At 35.7% G+C, this 17,209-nt stretch overlaps 1 protein-coding gene across 1 annotated transcript in view; it reads left to right on the forward strand.

Moving 5' to 3' along the window:
• BAZ1A (bromodomain adjacent to zinc finger domain, 1A) overlaps nucleotides 1–17,209 on the forward strand; it is a gene marked incomplete at its 5' end in the record, with an annotated part of 49,406 nt that overhangs the window by 16,594 nt on the left and 15,603 nt on the right. Inside the window, 13 exons of the mRNA XM_010151578.1 lie at nucleotides 77–179; nucleotides 2,889–3,055; nucleotides 3,860–3,955; nucleotides 5,862–6,000; nucleotides 6,427–6,573; nucleotides 8,862–8,957; nucleotides 9,086–9,310; nucleotides 9,960–10,125; nucleotides 10,392–10,505; nucleotides 11,615–11,739; nucleotides 13,377–13,985; nucleotides 15,441–15,604; nucleotides 15,791–15,945. Of these exons, the coding sequence (XP_010149880.1) occupies nucleotides 77–179; nucleotides 2,889–3,055; nucleotides 3,860–3,955; nucleotides 5,862–6,000; nucleotides 6,427–6,573; nucleotides 8,862–8,957; nucleotides 9,086–9,310; nucleotides 9,960–10,125; nucleotides 10,392–10,505; nucleotides 11,615–11,739; nucleotides 13,377–13,985; nucleotides 15,441–15,604; nucleotides 15,791–15,945 (2,306 nt within the window). The remainder of the gene's footprint in view (nucleotides 1–76; nucleotides 180–2,888; nucleotides 3,056–3,859; nucleotides 3,956–5,861; nucleotides 6,001–6,426; nucleotides 6,574–8,861; nucleotides 8,958–9,085; nucleotides 9,311–9,959; nucleotides 10,126–10,391; nucleotides 10,506–11,614; nucleotides 11,740–13,376; nucleotides 13,986–15,440; nucleotides 15,605–15,790; nucleotides 15,946–17,209) is intronic.

Raw genomic sequence — 17,209 nt, forward strand, 5'->3', positions numbered from 1 at the left:
GGAATATCTGTTGCTGTTCGTTTCACTGTAGACGTTGTGTTCTTTTTTTCTACTGCCTCTTCATATTCTGTATCAGGAGGATGAGATTGCTGCTAAAAAAAGTAACCGAGGAAACAAAAGTAAAGTAACAAGGGAAAAGACAAGGTTCCGGAAACAAAAGGAAGATATGCATGCCATGGGTAAGTTAAGGTCTAGTATGACCAGTAGAACTAGTAGTTGCAGGTCTGAGAGCAGGCCATAATTAGAGTATTTTGGGGGTTGTACCTTTCAAAGGGAAAATGTAATGAGTGCAGTGCCACAGCACTATTTCAGGGAGTGCTCCTTTTGGTGGTTAGAATGGTTGTTTCCTGATCTATTTATTTATTAATTTATTATTATTTACTTATTAATGTATTACTAAACTTGGGAATTTAGGAAGCTTGTAGTCCAGCTCTGTTTTCTCTCTCAGATAAAGAGCAAAATAATTTCTTGCAAAAGTTTGGATCCTGAGGTAGAAGTATAAATTTTACCAGCTGAAGGTATAACAAAACATGAACTTCTAACAAAAATTATTCTGTTGTGTGAGGCAAATCCATAAATGGAGAAACTACCCCAAAATTTAAGAGAACTGCAATGATTTTTAAACCTCTAATAATCCTTAAGGAAATCTTAACTCTTTCTGAAGATGTCTGTACATAAATATTTAAGGTATGTCTAAATGTTCTGCAAGGTTACTTACAGTGTGTTTATGACTTTTCCAGTTAAAAGAGCACAAGTCACTTGAGGTTTTTATTTTGGACTAATTGAATTATTTTGGCTTACTTTTGACCTATTGCTGATCTATTTAAACTTGGTTTCACATTACGTAGAGGGACCCACGTACCTTTTGTATGGGTTTAACGAGGTAAAGTGGTGTGTCTTCTTGAGGAGGCAAAGCTCAGACAAGGACATATTCTGGGTTGTAAGCACTGATGTCCTTCCTAAAGAAAGGCTTTCATCTGTCGAAGTATTTCAGTGAACTTCTGGTTTCTGCCTCTCATTTCCATTATCATAGGATGCTTTAGGATGACAGGGACATCTGGAAATTGTGTAGTCCAACATCTGCTTAAATACTGCAAAGTCTTCTGAGGCTGCTCAGGGCCTTTTCTTCATAGGATATGGGGGTGTTAGGATTTAACAGGCTCTACTAAATTTGTGTGTCCACTTTTTTGCACAACTAGCATCTATTTGTTTATGTGTTGGAGATGACAGCACAGAACAAGATAATAGCTGATCAGCATCAAAGCTGCTTCCTTTCTTGTGTGGCATTAGCTGCAGCTTCTAGATGGCTAGTTATGACATAATCTGGCTTAATTTTCTCTTTATGTTACCCTATTGCATCCCAAAACCCAGTGCCCTTGAAACATACAGTTTCAAACAATGAAAGACCTATCAGCCTTGAAATGAGTTGTATGACGTGGACATACAAATGTATTCTTTGTATTTTTTGCTACCTCGCTAGAAAGCTGTCACAGCATGTAGATACTCAGACTTTGTGCTTTCTGTTCTTTGAGGACACAAAATGGTGATGAACACATCAAATAACTAATAATTTTTAAAAATACCATGGTGTGTCACATTCTTCTGTGTGCTCATTTTTGGTCCAATGTTGGCCCATAATTTTAAACTTTTTTTTAATTTATTTTTTAAAAAGATGCAGTTCTTCAATTTGAAACAGGCAACATGTTACACTGGTTGTTTGAAAAGTGTGATCCTATTTGTACAATAGGCTTAAAAGTACATTTTCAAATATACTGTATTAATGTAATCAAATACTAATCTAAACATTTTATTTGTAAATCATGTTTAATTGGACTGGAAATTGCTGATGTTCATGAAGTATCTTATAAAGAGCTGCTATAGTACTATACTGATGATGTGAAAAGGTAGCAAAATACCAAGTACCAAATAAAAAACCAACAACCAAAAAACTCAAACCAAATACCAAAAAAAAACCCCAAACTTTCTTAGTATGTGGAAGACTAGGGAGGATCAGACTCACTGCTTTCATTTCCTGGTTGAAAGCCATTACTGGTATGTATAGTAGCTACCTGTAAAAGCAATGTAGCCCATTTTTCAGAATTTTATTGGAAAATGTAATCAAAAGCTTTTTTTGAATGTTGCCCACTTGGTAATAGAAGTAAGGATCTTTTTTAATTTTGTTCACTTGTGATTCTAGCTTTCTTGTTTCTTCAATTAAAATGGTAAGCCCCCTAACCCCCTTTTATTTGTTAGATTGTATGTAGGTTGACAGTCATTGTTTGTCCACAGAAAGTGGAAATTTGTATCATGCTGTTCTTCTGCAGACAGCTATAAAGAAATCTGGATCTCCTCAGACAGTAACATCTATTAACAGTTAAAGTTCAGCTTAAACTGTGTAACAGAAGTAAAACTTGCACAAAACCCACTGGGATACTAAGTAGGTTTCAAATGCATTAACTTCTCAGTAGTTGAGAAATAAATAAATATTTAAAGATCACTTATTTAAAGTTTTTTACTGTCACAGATGTTACATTGTTATATGCTACACGTAGTTGTGACATGCTTTTATTAAGCAGTTATTACTAAATATATTGCTGTAATTATATGCAGTTTGAGTCATCTGTGTCACTTGATAGAACTAATAAACTTCTGTATACTCATAAACACAGAAATTTGACCACTGACAACCATGTAAAACATACTTAGGATTAAAATTCTGGTTCTCTAAAGAACTTTGAAGTGGTTGAATTTCTGGTTGGCATAGAAACAATTCAGTGTTCATATCTTTTTCATATGCTAATTATAAAAAGATAAGTATTTAGCACAGTTAAATGAAATTAACATTTTATGAAAAAAACCCTTTTTGGTGGCTTTTTTTTCTTTTATAGCTTTTGAAAAAGCTAAATTAAAGCGAGAGAAGGCAAGTGCTATAGAAGCTAAGAGAAAGGAGAAGGAAGATAAGGAAAAAAAGAGAGAAGAATTAAAGAAGATTGTGGAAGAAGAAAGGATGAAGAAGAAAGAAGAGAAAGAGAGACTCAAAATAGAAAAAGAAAAAGTAAATATGTTTGCAGTATACAACCTTCATATGGGAAGTGTATAATGGCTTGCTAGTTTACTTAGTTGCTATCTGCTTCAAGTTATTTTCCATTAACTGTTTTCAGTTCATAGAAATGCTCTTTAGGTAGTTTTAAGTTATGATTAAGGATTTGTGTTTCTGGATAGCATTCTCTGTATTAGAGTTTAGTTCACAGAAAGTTCACTTTGAAGTTACTGCTGAGGTAACGATTCAGTTGGTTTGGTTTTTTTTTTTGGCCAATAATGCTTGACAGTATTTGATTTGATGGTTGTCTTCTACTTAAGTGTTAAAGACATTGTACTGCATCAGTTTCACAGCTTATTAAATGTTTGTGGGTTTCCTTGTGTTTTTTCTGTGGGTGGAAATTGCTAAATTACTTCTTGCTTTTTGTTACTTTGACTATGAATTAATTATTTATTCCACTATACTGTATCAGAGCCATATTCACTGTCTATTTTGATAGTCTTTTGTTGTGGCAAACTTGATAAACATACCTAAAAATGGAAGCATTTTCCTCAGGCAGTACTGTTTAAAAAAAAACCAAACAAACAAAAAAAAACCCCACCTCTGTCTAATCCAACAAAGTATCACTTCAGTTTACTTCTAAATGTTTCTGCCAATATCTTCATATATAAAATAAAAATTATTAGATTACTTAATTCTAAATAAATCTGGTTTAGTTGAATTTTTCGGTGTGATTGAAATAGAAAGTGGTGCAGTTCTAGAAACTATTATAGAGCAATCTGACCATATTTTATGTACAGTTATGACTCTCTCTTTCAGGAAAGAGAGAAACTGCGTGAAGAAAAAAGAAAGTATGTGGAATACCTGAAACAATGGAGTAAGCCTAGAGAAGATATGGAATGTGACGATCTGAAGGTATGATAGGATTTGGAATAGCTCAAGCTTCTATTTTACAGGATCCCCAAGCTAGATTCCCTAATTCAGAGGCAGATCTAGATCTGATCTGAATGATAGGGGTTGTGAATCACCTACAGTCATGTAATATTTCCCACTGGTGATGTTAATAGTTTTGTCTGCATCTGCATTTTCTTCCTCAGAAAAACTTTACAGGCTGTTCTCAGTCTTAATGTAGAACAGATGTATTTTTAAAGCACTGACCTTAATGAGTAGAGGGTATTGAGGATGCATGAGTTTTCTGGTAAATATACGATGTGAGCTTACTTAGAATAAACCTGAGTTACTTAAAGGATTTTAATAATGAAGAAGCAAAATTTTTGGCTGCAAAAGGTGAAAAGGACATTAGCTTGTTAGTCCCTGGGGCATTCTTTTGATTTAAACTCTAGCACTATCCTTGATTAACGAGCGTCTTTCTTGATGATCCTGGAAACTTGGAGAAAATAACAAGAATTTACTCCCCCCAAAGAACTTAATGTTCTAAACAAGAATATAGTGTGGCTATGCATAATGAAAGGTTGACTATTGTTATATGTTCATGTACACTTCATTATGATTAATTTTGGCAGGGAATAGTGAATGGAGGCAAAATTGTCAAACACAAGGACAGGGTCGTCTTTGAGATACACAGGGCAACATGATAGAAGCGCAAAGAGGACAAGTGGGAATAGAGGAGAGTGTCAAATGAATTGAAGTGATAGTGCTACTTGGGAGGAGTATGAGAATTGAATAGATTTGCAAGGACAGCTGTATAGGCCCATGAAGATGAGTGAAAACTCTTGGCTATGTACAGAAAGGGAGAAGAAACTGAAGAAAGGGAAGACTGTTGTCAAAATGAGAGGAAGCTGTGCAAAACTATGCTACTGTGTTATAATTGGAAACGAAAGAGGGAGGGATGGGAAAGTAGTATCATCACTACAGTGACAATTGAAAAACCTGAATAAAGATGAGTTTAGGTGAGGAGGCAAGAAGAAAGATCCACCCATAGACTGTTTTTCAAAAAATTCCCTTCTCAGGTAATGTACAAAATACTATGCTTTCAGAGACGACAGTAAGGTATTTAGCATTCTTCTTATTAGTGTTTGTGGACTACTACCATTGTGGAAAGAAGCCATCCTTCTGAAAATTGTTCGACTCTGCTAAGAAACATCAAGTGAAGACAAATCTTGAAAAGTTGCATCAAGATGTTAATTTGAAAGTCAAACTCAGTGTTATAGACACTGTAAATCTGTGTTATGGGAGGTGGTGTCTCTGTTAAGTGGTCTTGTTGCATTGTTACGTCAGCTCCCTATAAAATGTCTTTAGCTATCATAACTGACTTACCGACACAAAAACCCTAATACTACAATGCTCAGTCATTAGACATCATCTTGCATATCCTGGTATCAGATGGGTGTGTTTTTATGTGAATGTGTTGGGTTTTTGTTTGCTTGTCTTTGCAAGCAATAATGAGTTACTTTTAAAGAATATGCTTATTTTTGCTTGTTTGGACAGTTCCAGTAAACTTAAATTCAAAACTCTTGTGAGATAAAGCAGGTTTAAGTGAAAAATCTTGACAGCCAGTGTTCTTAACTTGTAGTGGGTTTGAGTTCCTTTTAAATAAAGATACAAAATCATTCAAGTTTATGGACAGGAATGAACTTTTATATCAAAATATTTATGTCCAAGTTGAATGCTCTTTGTTTTTTAAAGTTAGTACTACCACAGATCTTACCATGATAATTGATTGCGTCTTGCAGAACTATTTTCATTAAAATGTAAAGAAACCCAACAGATATGCTCATCAGATTCATACTGTTTGGTTTTAATCACTTGTGTTCTCTGCAGAAACCAAATGCAATATTAAGTTGTCCCATTTGGATTACAGGAACTTCCAATTCCAATACCAGTGAAGACGAGACTTCCTCCTGAGATCTTTGGTGATGCACTGATGGTTTTGGAATTTTTACATGCTTTTGGAGAACTTTTTGATCTTCAAGATGAATTTCCTGAAGGAGTGACTTTAGGCAAGTTGTTGTTTATGTGGTAAGGTGTTCCTTCTACCAAACAACCCAACATTTTAAGAGCACCCAAGTATCAGTGCTACAAAATTTTCTGTGCAGCTTTAATATCAGTCCTTACATGTACATTTCAATCCAGTTTTCTCTTCAGAGTCAACTTGTGCAGCATTTGTAAAATCAAAATTAATTTGATTAATCTACTGTTAATCTACTTATTAGAATGTCTATTTGTAGTTTTCTTAATTTATAACTGCAAGAGTAAATGCTGTTATTTTGTCAGCACTCTTTCTGACAGCATTATCTTAGGAAGATGTGTGGTAAATTATGGAAAATTACTTGATTCTGGAGGAAAAAAAATTGTTTTCATTCTTCAGTACATAATCATTTTCCAACTTTGCGGCAAAAGTGACGCTTCTTAAACTTTATTCACAGAAGTTTTAGAGGAAGCTCTTGTAGGAAATGACACTGAAGGCCCACTATGTGAATTGCTGTTTTTCTTCCTGACTGCCATCTTTCAGGCAATGGCCGAAGAGGAAGAGGAAGTGGCCAAAGATCAAATAGCTGATGCTGAGACCAAAGGTCAGATCTTTAATTTTACTGCTGAAAAACTGAAATTCCACTGGAATTAACTTTCAACTGCATGATTTATGGCATTCCTTTGTTTAACTGTGTCTTATTATGCATGGATATTGTATGTAAATGCACTTGTTTTTTCCCTTTTATCTGAAACTATCAAAGCTCTAAACTGGCATGGAGGTTGGCGTCTGGGGGGAATAGGGAAAAAGCAAGCTCATTGTTACTACAGTTGTATCCAGCAAAGCATAATAAGCTTTTAACAGCACTGCTTATGTTTTGGAGGTGAAGGAAACTTGTCTTCACCTTCCTCCTCTTCCTTTAGCACTGTTAAATGTTTCTCCCGAGGGTCAGGAAACAAGGCATTTTCCTAAATCTTCTCAAAGGTCTTTATCTGTAGCTATTTAAAAAAAAAAAAAAAAAAAAAAAATTGCAACTTCTGGACACAACTATAATGGAGAATTCAATATTCATTGTCCTTCAAGACGGAGTTGTGGATATATAATTCTAGATACTACCATGTCTCTGTTTCTCCAGTAATGGATCTCACAGTCACTCTGCCTTTGATCTTCATTCTAAGGCTGAAGTTGCACATGTTCTCAGAGGCAATTGGTATATGCTAACCAGTGACAGAAGGAAGTGCAGGCTTTGTTCCAAATATATGTGGTCCTGTGATTATGGACTGACAAGTCTGATGACTAGTTAAAGTAGCAGCTTTGACCCTTTCTGCTAGCCTATTTCATTAGATGTAGATGGGAACATAGGAGTGCTCCCTGTTTCAAGTCAGTCCTGTGGTTCCCCATGAAACAGATGTGTGAGGTACAGAAATGTTCAATTCCTCCCTTGAAGGCTATGCATAATTCTTAAGATTTATGTCCAATCTATAAAATGTCTTTATGTAAAAAATGGGAACTGTCTTCAGCAATACAAGCTGGTCTCGTTAATTGAAGAAAGTTACAGACTTGATACAGTGTTAACAAATTTAGGCTGTATTAGAGCATTGCTTGGGCAATATAAGCAAGGATTCTATTATCAGGTAATCATAGAATAGTTGATAAGATTCTTTACCTTTTTTCTGATCAGTCCTATGAATAATAAGGTAACTTTCATATTTTAATTTGACTATATGGGGTTGGCAATTGAAAAAAACTGCTGGTTTACTTCTGGTTTAGCAGAACTGTGAGCAGAGCATTTTATTATCTTTTACTTGTCTTGGAACTTTCATTTCTTGTCACTCTTATTTAGACATATTCTTTCCCATAAAATAATTGCATGTTTTTGCCTTTTGTAATTCTGGCTAACCAAACTAGTGGCAGTCAGCATGTTTGCTTACTTAAATTCTGTACAGGCAGTGCTTATGCAACAGAAAACACCATGATAGTGAAGTTTTGGGGTGTACAGTATTTTCTCAAACCCTGTTATAGAGATACAGTGAGAAGGGGAGGTGTAGAGGTTAATTCTGCCATGTCTGGGTGACAGTTTATAAACAACATTGTCATAAAAGAACCTGTAGGTTTGCTTTTCATGTAGTTTTAGTTTGGATTTGTGGCACTTTGCTGACTGGGTGACTTTGTAACTGCTTAATGATTTGGACTTGAATAAAGTGAAATTATTGAAACAGCATACAACACTCAAAAAATTGTGCCAGCCCTCTGGAGAAATACCTGTAAGTGCTAAGGAAACTTTTGTCTTAAATTCTGCTGTTCTCCCTCTCACTGCCCTGCTTTCCTGGTCAGTTTGCTAGTGTGTGATGCTCTTTTTCTAAGTTCAGATGCTTGTTTTGGTGAAATACGGTTTCCTTGTAATGCTGTAGTAATTGTATTTGTGCAGAACAGTAAGGCTATATCGAAGTTGCAGATTCAATGTGTACAGTGAATGGTGATAACCACTATCAAAATGTGTGGTTGGCTTGGATGACCTTCCTAAAACCAAGATGATGATAGGAAATAACAGCTCATTTGAGGGATTGAAATACAGGTGGTGTTGCATTGTTGTTTGGTTTTGCTTTCAAGTGTGTTTAGAGATTTGGTGTTGCTGCCTCTTATGTTGCCACTGTGTATGTTTTGTGTATTGTGGTTGCTTTGGGAACAGTGTATAGGATGTGGTGCATGTCCTTAGCTTGTAGTTAGATTTTAAGTTGCATTTAAAGATAAGTAAAATTCAATTTGGATGTTGAATTGTCCTGTCTCTTGTTCTGCCTGCAACTTCTAAAAAAAAAAAAAAAAGGCTTGCTTTCCCCCCCTTCACAGTACAAGTTTTAATTTGCACTAGAATAAAGTCTTTATTTCTTAAAGATTTAACAGAGGCTTTGGATGAAGATGCAGACCCCACAAAATCTGCACTGTCTGCAGTTGCAACTTTGGCAGCTGCATGGCCCCAGTTACACCAGGGTATGTGTGGGTTTCACTACTTGTTTTGTTACTGTTCTGATTTTGATCTGTATTTTAAAGCACATTTTAAATATTTATAAACATTTAAATATCTATGTAAAATAACTGTCTGTTCTTCTCAACTTCAGGCTGCAATTTGAAAAACTTGGATCTTGATAGCTGCACTCTTTCTGAGATTCTCAGGCTTCACATTCTAGCGTCAGGTGCTGATGTAACATCAGCCAATGCAAAATACCGTTACCAGAAACGAGGAGGGTTTGATGCTACTGATGATGCGTGCATGGAGCTGAGATTAAGTAACCCTGGTCTCTTGAAGAAACTTTCAAGTACCTCAGTGTATGATTTGTTGCCAGGTAATAAAAGACAGTAAATGTTAGAGATGATTGTCCATCAAGTGATCAGTTTTTTAACTGCTTCAGATCAATAATGGTCAAAACTTATCTTATCATAGAATAAATTAGGTTAGAAAGGACCTCTGGAGGTCATCTAGACCAACACCCATCCCCTGTGCTCTGGCCCCTACAAGCAGGTCCCACGAGATCAGAGATTGCAGAGCTAGGCAACCTCATCACTTCTAAGTAGCTTTTTTAAAATCCGATTTTAAAGAAAAGCTAGTTTTACTTGTAGAAGGGAATCTCTCTGGGAGAAGCTTCTGAGTGATTCAGTCTCCGATTTTTATTGCTGCTCTGGTTTGAGTCTTTTGTTTATTTGGAAATGGTGAAGAAATTACTATCTCCTGTTCATCTCTGTTTTGAAGATAATACTGCATTTTAGTTCTTATTTTAGTGCTAAAAATTAATAAATTAAAAATAAAGGCTTGTATCTCTGAGCAAAGCAAGTATTTCAGGAAATGCCTCTTTGCAAGTGCAGCTGGTGCACTACAGATGGCTGACTGTTTGCTTCTCCTTGAGTGAGAGCCAGTCTTCAGTCTGGAGCATGTCAGAGTAAGGCTTATTTATCAGTTGTATAATGATATATTAACATTGGTCTTCATTTCATTAGGAGAAAAGATGAAGATCCTCCATGCCCTCTGTGGGAAACTTCTGACTCTCGTCTCCACTCGAGATTTCATTGAGGACTCTGTTGATGTGTTACGACAGGCAAAACAGGAGTTTAGAGAATTAAAGGCAGAACAGCATCGCAAAGAACGAGAGGCTGCAGCAGCCAGGTAAAACTAGGATATGGAAAGCTAAACTTTGTTATTACAAATTAGAGTAATTCCTGGATTGCAAAAGGCATGTAAGAAACGGTAGTAGTGTTTGAGTTTTATGCTGGTTTCTTGAGATCCTAGACAGAGGTGAAATGTTATTGCGCTAAGCATTGTGCTTTCCCACATTACTGTTATTTTTAGTTGTATTGTAAAAGAAAACAGGTGTAGCCAGATCAGATACTAGACTGATTGCAACTGGTTTTCTATATTCTTCTTGCTATTAGGATACGTAAGAGGAAAGAAGAAAGATTAAAAGAGCAAGAGTTAAAAATGAAAGAGAAACAAGAAAAGCTGAAGGAAGAGGAGCAAAAAAATCCTGCTGTAGAAGTATCTGTTGGGTATGACACATGGTATTACTGTAATACATACGATATAGCACTTTTCAGTTATGTAGCCAGACCTTACCTATGTAGTTTTCATTGACTTGATCATATACAAATGTGTATTTTAAGTATATATTCCTTAATGTTGATATTATTTTTCTTCCTAATGTTCTACAATTGCTTTATGAAAGTGATTTTATTCTTAAAATCAAACTTTGTTATACTCACAAATCTATTGAAAGCTTGACAGTTCTACCTACTGACAAGAGAATCTTGCAAAATCTAATGGGGTTTTTTTACATTACTTTTTATTTTGCATTGACTTCATATCTATGAATATCGTCATAATAGACCAATCTAGTTTGTTTTCTAATCTGAGGAATTGGTCTAATCTGAGCTAGGTAATACGACCTCACGTAACAGTTTATTAATAGAATATAATAGCTTTTTTTTTGATGCTGTGCTGTATGAGGTGATTTACATAAAACCAAGGGGTTTTGTTCTATTAATAAAACTGTATGGTTTCAGGTGATAAGATTCATGCACATGCAGCTATATATAATTCCAGGAAAAAAAAGGTAAAGTCTATATACAACACTATATTTACCTGCTTGAGGAAGGGAGTTAGTTAAATAAATCTGCTTACAAAAGGTGAGCATGTGCCAAGGACAGATTTGCACTATGTTTTTGAAACTATAGTTGAAAAAAAATAATGCCATGGTTGCATGTAGTTTTGTAGGTATTTAATTATATTTGCTAGATGAGGGAAAAATATGTAACAAGCATTTAATAAAGTGGTATACGGATCAGTAGAACTATACTAAGAAGTCTAAGAAAATAATCTCATTGTAATAGTGCTCTTCAAATTCAAGAGTGAATACCAAAGAGCAGGTTTTCATCTTTAATATGAAACTTTCCATTTACAGTTCATTGGATTTCTTCTGGGTTTTAATATATTATAGGAGTTAAAGCTGATTTTTAAAAAGCATTATAAGTGTGTTATTACCTTAAGTATTTCTGAGAGGTTGAAGATGCCATATTCTATTGTGTATTATTTTCATTCTGTTTAGCTGTTAATACATGGTTGGTCAGTTGGTCAACCTCTGTTTATTTTATTGTGTCAGTGAGGAGGAACGAGAAGAACTTGATACTAGTACAGAGAGCAAAGAAACTGAACGTAAAGATCAAGACATGGACACGGTGACAGAGGATGAAGAAGAGCTGGGACCAAACAAAAAACGAGGAAAAGGTAACACTACAATGTGTCTGTTCATTTGTGTACACATATGCACACGTGCACTCAGGAAGTTCTTGGGTGTTATAGTAAATTTTTATGAATCTTTCATATACATTTTTTAAGGAAAAACTAAAATCAAACCCACGACCCAAACTTGATCAGAATGGACTATTAAGTACATTGAGCTGGCCTGATGTAGTTTTAGTGATCAGCTTGTACATTCTTTCACATTTCTTCTTCTTCTTGTCTTCCATACTTGCTTTCTGGATTCTTCTTTTGCCTGAAAAAAACAGGCTGTTGCCTGACAAGCCATTAAAAAAAAGAGCAGTGCACTAAGAGAGGAAAGATTGAGTTGTAGGAGTCTCACCTAATAGGGTATGGTGTGGTTTTGGCCCTTTTATTAGGAAGCTACCAAAAAAAAAAAACCAAAACCAACATTTTAAAATGAAAATGTTACATTGAGTGGTTGGGTTTAGTTTGCCTTTGCTAATGAAGCAAATTCTTCTATAGAAGAATGCAACCAGACATCCCCAGATCTGATTTCTTCAGCAGTGTGTTAATAGGAGTGGTGGTGCAGTAAACAGCAGTGTCTGCTATTTGTGACTAAACACAGATATTGCTAAAGGAGGGTGAATTGTTGATGGTTCTTGGCTGCTAGCTCATCTGTGCCTTTCTCCCATGAAGGCGCTTTGCTAGTATCTATGCCAGTGAGTGTCATGGATCATTGTGGACTTAAGGTTGCAAACTTTTACAGTTAGTAACAGTACCTGGGATGGAAATTGAGTAGTTCAGTAATACAGGTCTACATGTTTGCTACAGTTTTGTGATGCCAAAGCGATGAGATCTTGAACAGAGTTTCAAGTTTCTGGAATGTCTGTGTTTCAGACATTGTGACAGGGGGGCAAACAAGTGTTATTTCACTTATGCAATTGGAGAAAGTGAAGGTCATGCTGGAAATCAGTAGAAATTGAGTGCCTACCTCATCTTTCACCATTGCATGTGTCAATGTTGTTCTTTTGTTCTTGTACAAGATGTTCTTTTCTAGATCTTTACCTGATTCTTTGGTAAACTAAGATGTGAACTAGAGTATTTTCAGCTGGTACAGGTTGAAGGGGGGAAAAGTAGTAGTGTGTTTGTATATTCTTCTTTTTTTTTTTAAATAATTGTCAAAGTAACATAACTGAGTTTGCAATAAAAGCTCTTACATAGGGTTTCTGGTCTTTCTTGAGGTCTTTGGGGGGTTTAAGTTGGTAATTTTGATTATGATAAATTAAGTCCAAAACATAGTTTCTATTCAATAATGAAATTGCTGACATTTGACTTTACTTTGATAGGATAGTTCTATAACATACTTCTAAGTTCTTCAAATTTTGTTTCTTCTTCTATGGTGTTAAAAATGACAATGTCAGTAAATGAGACATGGTCTAGTTTCTGCAAAGTGAAAGTACACTAAAGATGGCTACCTCTTTATCAAGGGAAAGGGATTAATCACTTGAATTTTTCTTTAGTAATGTTTCTTTACTGAGCTGATGGTCCTTGACAGTGTAAGTTCAGATAAATCAGAAAGGGACAGAACCAAAACCTGCCTTTTACTTGAGTTTCTGGTGAAATAAATGTGTTGCTATAATACTTCTTCCTTTCACTTTTAGGAAGGAGAGGGCAAAATGGGTATAAAGAAATTATAAGACAAGAAGAGAGCACTTGTGAAAAGAATGAACCTCTTACTGCTGAAGACAAAGAAGCTTTGAAACAGGAGCAACAAAGGAAAGAGAAGGAACTCTTAGAAAAGATTCAGAATGCAACAGCTTGCACAAATATCACCCCATTAGGTCGTGATCGTCTATACCGACGCTACTGGATTTTCCCCTCCCTTCCTGGATTGTTTATAGAAGAGGACTATTCTGGTCTCACAGAAGACATGTTGTTGCCTCGAATCTCTTCTTTTCAGAATAGTGTACAAACTTGCACAAATGAACCTCAGGTATTCAGTAGAACTGGAGAGTCTTTGGAATCCTCTGAATCTACCTCCAATATTGACCAAGATTCACACACCAGTGGTGTTGTAGAGGTGCCAAGGCCAGTATATAAACCAAACCGTTGGTGCTTTTACAGTTCTCGGGAACAACTGGACCAACTCCTAGAGGCTCTCAATTCCCGAGGACATAGGGAGAGTGCCTTAAAAGAAACTCTTTTACAAGAGAAAAGTAGAATATATGAACAACTAAGCAGTTTTCCTGTGGAAAAATTCCATATTCCAGGTAAATGAAAGGTTCCTGGCCTTAATTGCTTCCACAGCTGTAACTCACATATAATGTTCTAGAAACCCCTAACTCTCATTTAATTGTAATTCCTAAGAAATAAGAATTATTCTTAAGCATTGCTTCACTCTACGGAAAACTGGTTTGGCTTTTTCCTTTCTTTTTTCTGATGTATCTTTGTGGTATTTTCTGGTGGTTTATGCTTAACAGAAAAATTACCTTTTTTTTTAATCTCGCTGCTTAGTAAAAAGGGATTGACTTTTAAACAAACATCTTTAGGAAGTAATTTGAGCTTTGGGAAGAAGATTAACTGGGGGGTAAAGATTAATATCTGTTAAAGGTAAATCATACCAACTATCTGATGTCCTCTTTTCCAGTATGATGAGACACAAGATAGGATAGTGGAGGCAGAAACATTGCAAAGGGTGCCAATTACTATTACCTTGACTTCTGAATAGGACATGTTCTTTTGTAACATTATAATGCATGAAACTTTGAAAAGTCTTTACTAGCCTATTGTAAACAAGGAAATGATGGCATATTGTAGGGTCATACGAAAACCTTTGGAAGGAAAAAAATAGTGTAGCTGTTTTGCTTGTGTGGCTTAACATCAGGGCAGTGGATTCTGTGATACTATTTTCTTTTTTTTTTTTCCTTTTCTTTTGGCAGACGCTTATTACAGAATGAGAAGACATCTGCAGAATAGTATTGTTTTTGAGTTTCAGAATGTAGGAGTGTCCTTAAAACCATCCGCGACGTAGGATTTAGGGTTTTTCCCTTTTCTCTTAGCCAAGTATTTTGCCATTTATTGGCAAGGCATTAGCTCCGATCACTGATAAAATATTGTGTACGCAAATTTGCAGCTGGCTTGTTTGTGGCATGTTAATGGGTAGAGGATGTTACCAAAATGAAACTCCCTTGGGTAATGTTCAAGAAATTGCATTTTGTTTTGAATCATTTGTTTTTGCACTTGTCAATTGCACATGCTTGTTTTAAGTGTTGCCATGATAAAGATCCATGCAGGAAAGAAAACTGACAAGTTCTCTTGTCAAATAAGGGCCTTCAAATACTAAAAATACTAGAAAAATGGCTTTATTCTTGGTGCATTTTTTTTTCCTCCTTGCACTTATAGCAGAGACCTATTGACAATTAAAATGCTTTCTAAAGTAGTAGATAAGGCCAAAGTATGACTTTGAAATCCACAAGTATTTTTCCTCCTGTGTGTTGGGATGAGTGGATCCTAAACTGTAGGTCTTCCCTTAAAATCATACTCTGCTTTGTTGGATCAGATGTCTTAGTTGGCATGGAGATGCTGATGTTGGCCGCTGTTGCTTCAGGAAGGGGGTTTTGAACCTGTGTGTTTAGTTTGTTCTTGCCTGGACTGTGTTGTTCTCTCCCCCAGCAGCAGCCTTAAGGAACAAAGTCCACTAACACAGTTACTTGGTATTCTTGCAGACAAACCTCAAAGTGACTTCAGACCTCCTTTAGGACGGGGAAGGATGCAGAATGCCCCTGATGGATATCATGTATCTGCAGACAAGCAGCTTGAACTGAGACTTAGGGACTTTCTTTTGGACATTGAAGACCGGATCTACCAAGGAACACTGGGGACTGTTAAGGTATTTGTGAATTGTAGAATACCTAGGAGCATGGTGGTGCTGTTGAGCCTGTAACTTAAATGAGAACTCTTGCATGCTATGCGTTTTACTGAAAGCATAATTAAATTATGTGTAGACAGTAATGGGCACTAAAAGTTAGTGGCCTTTGATTCTTTAGAAACTTATAAATTTGTATGTTTGCTTCAGGTTACAGACAGACAGTCTTGGAGAACAGCCTTAGAACATGGGTGGTATGAGATTCTGAATGATGAAAACAAAGAAAATGGTATAATTAAAACTGTGAATGAAGAATCTGAAGAAATGGAAACTGATGATCAAGATAAGTTTATTGTGAAAGACAGGTAAGAGCTGTGGTTTAAATAATGGCTCTTCCTTGTGAATTTTACAGCAGTGCTCTGTTACTTTTAATCTTCCAATTATTTTTACACTCATTCTTCAGAATGGTATTTTTCTAAAGATTTGAGTTGTAAAATGTGAGATTTTTACATTGTTTTTTGATTTTTTTTTTAAATGACACTACTCTGTTATCATGTAAGACTAGGACACCAATTTTTACAACTTCTACTATTCAGATATTACACTGCTCAAAGTGAACATCAATTATTAACTGAAGAATACATGAATTAATTTTAAAATCATTTAAAATGCAGACTAAAATTAATCTGGCAATTTGTTTTGTTTTCCAGAATGGGGGGGCAGGGGAACAAGCACCAAAAAAAACAAAACCAAAACCCCACTTTGTGGAAAGAGTAGGAGTGTTTAAAAGGGAAAATGGTAATAGTAACAAACTACTGGTTGAAGTGTACCTCTTCATGAGTCACAGTAAAGAACCATCAGTGCAACAGGCCACAGTCTGGATTAACCTTTAGCACTGCAGCAAAACAGAGATGTAATCTTACAACTTTATGAATGATACTTCTGTAGAGCAAGCTGCAACTCGGTAAAAGAGAGGAAACCTCAAATCATACTGTGTTGCAACTGTAAAGATGTCTTGTTGGAGTTTGTTTTTTAAGCAAATGTTTGAGACAGATGTGGGGCTCTATACTATATGCGTGTTTGTTGTGAAGATTTCTAAATATTTAACTCTCAGAAGTTACCTACTTTTCAGAAATAAATATCTACCTGAATTTATTCATATAAAATGTCTTAATAGGATGTGAATGTTAAAATATTTCAAGAAAAATCAGTTGCAGGCTATGCTTATACTAACGTACTATTTACTTATGTATTCTGTGAGGTTTTTTGCAATTGGACTTTCATGAAAGCTGTATTTCACAGTAGGCTTCTGAATGCTGTGTTGGACATAGGAATTAAAAGTTCTTCAACATTTTTCCCTTTTTACTTCAGTTTGCTGAATTATTTTCATATAAAACTGCCCTTCAGATCAGAGTTCTCTAGTTGCATGCAAAAGCGGTAGGGTCATCCTTCTTTATGCTAATGACACAATTTACAGACATCGGCTTCCTGAAAACCACAACCTAGAAATACTCCACTATTGTAATTAAGAAGCTAAAATTTATCTGTTTCCAGTTACTTTGGGAACTTGCTTCATTGCCAGCTCTCAATTCAACTGCAGAAGCTTGTCGATTTCCACCCCCCCCCCCC

The sequence above is a fragment of the Eurypyga helias genome, unplaced genomic scaffold (assembly GCF_000690775.1).
Source record: "Eurypyga helias isolate BGI_N326 unplaced genomic scaffold, ASM69077v1 scaffold35285, whole genome shotgun sequence".
Taxonomy (NCBI): domain Eukaryota; kingdom Metazoa; phylum Chordata; class Aves; order Eurypygiformes; family Eurypygidae; genus Eurypyga; species Eurypyga helias.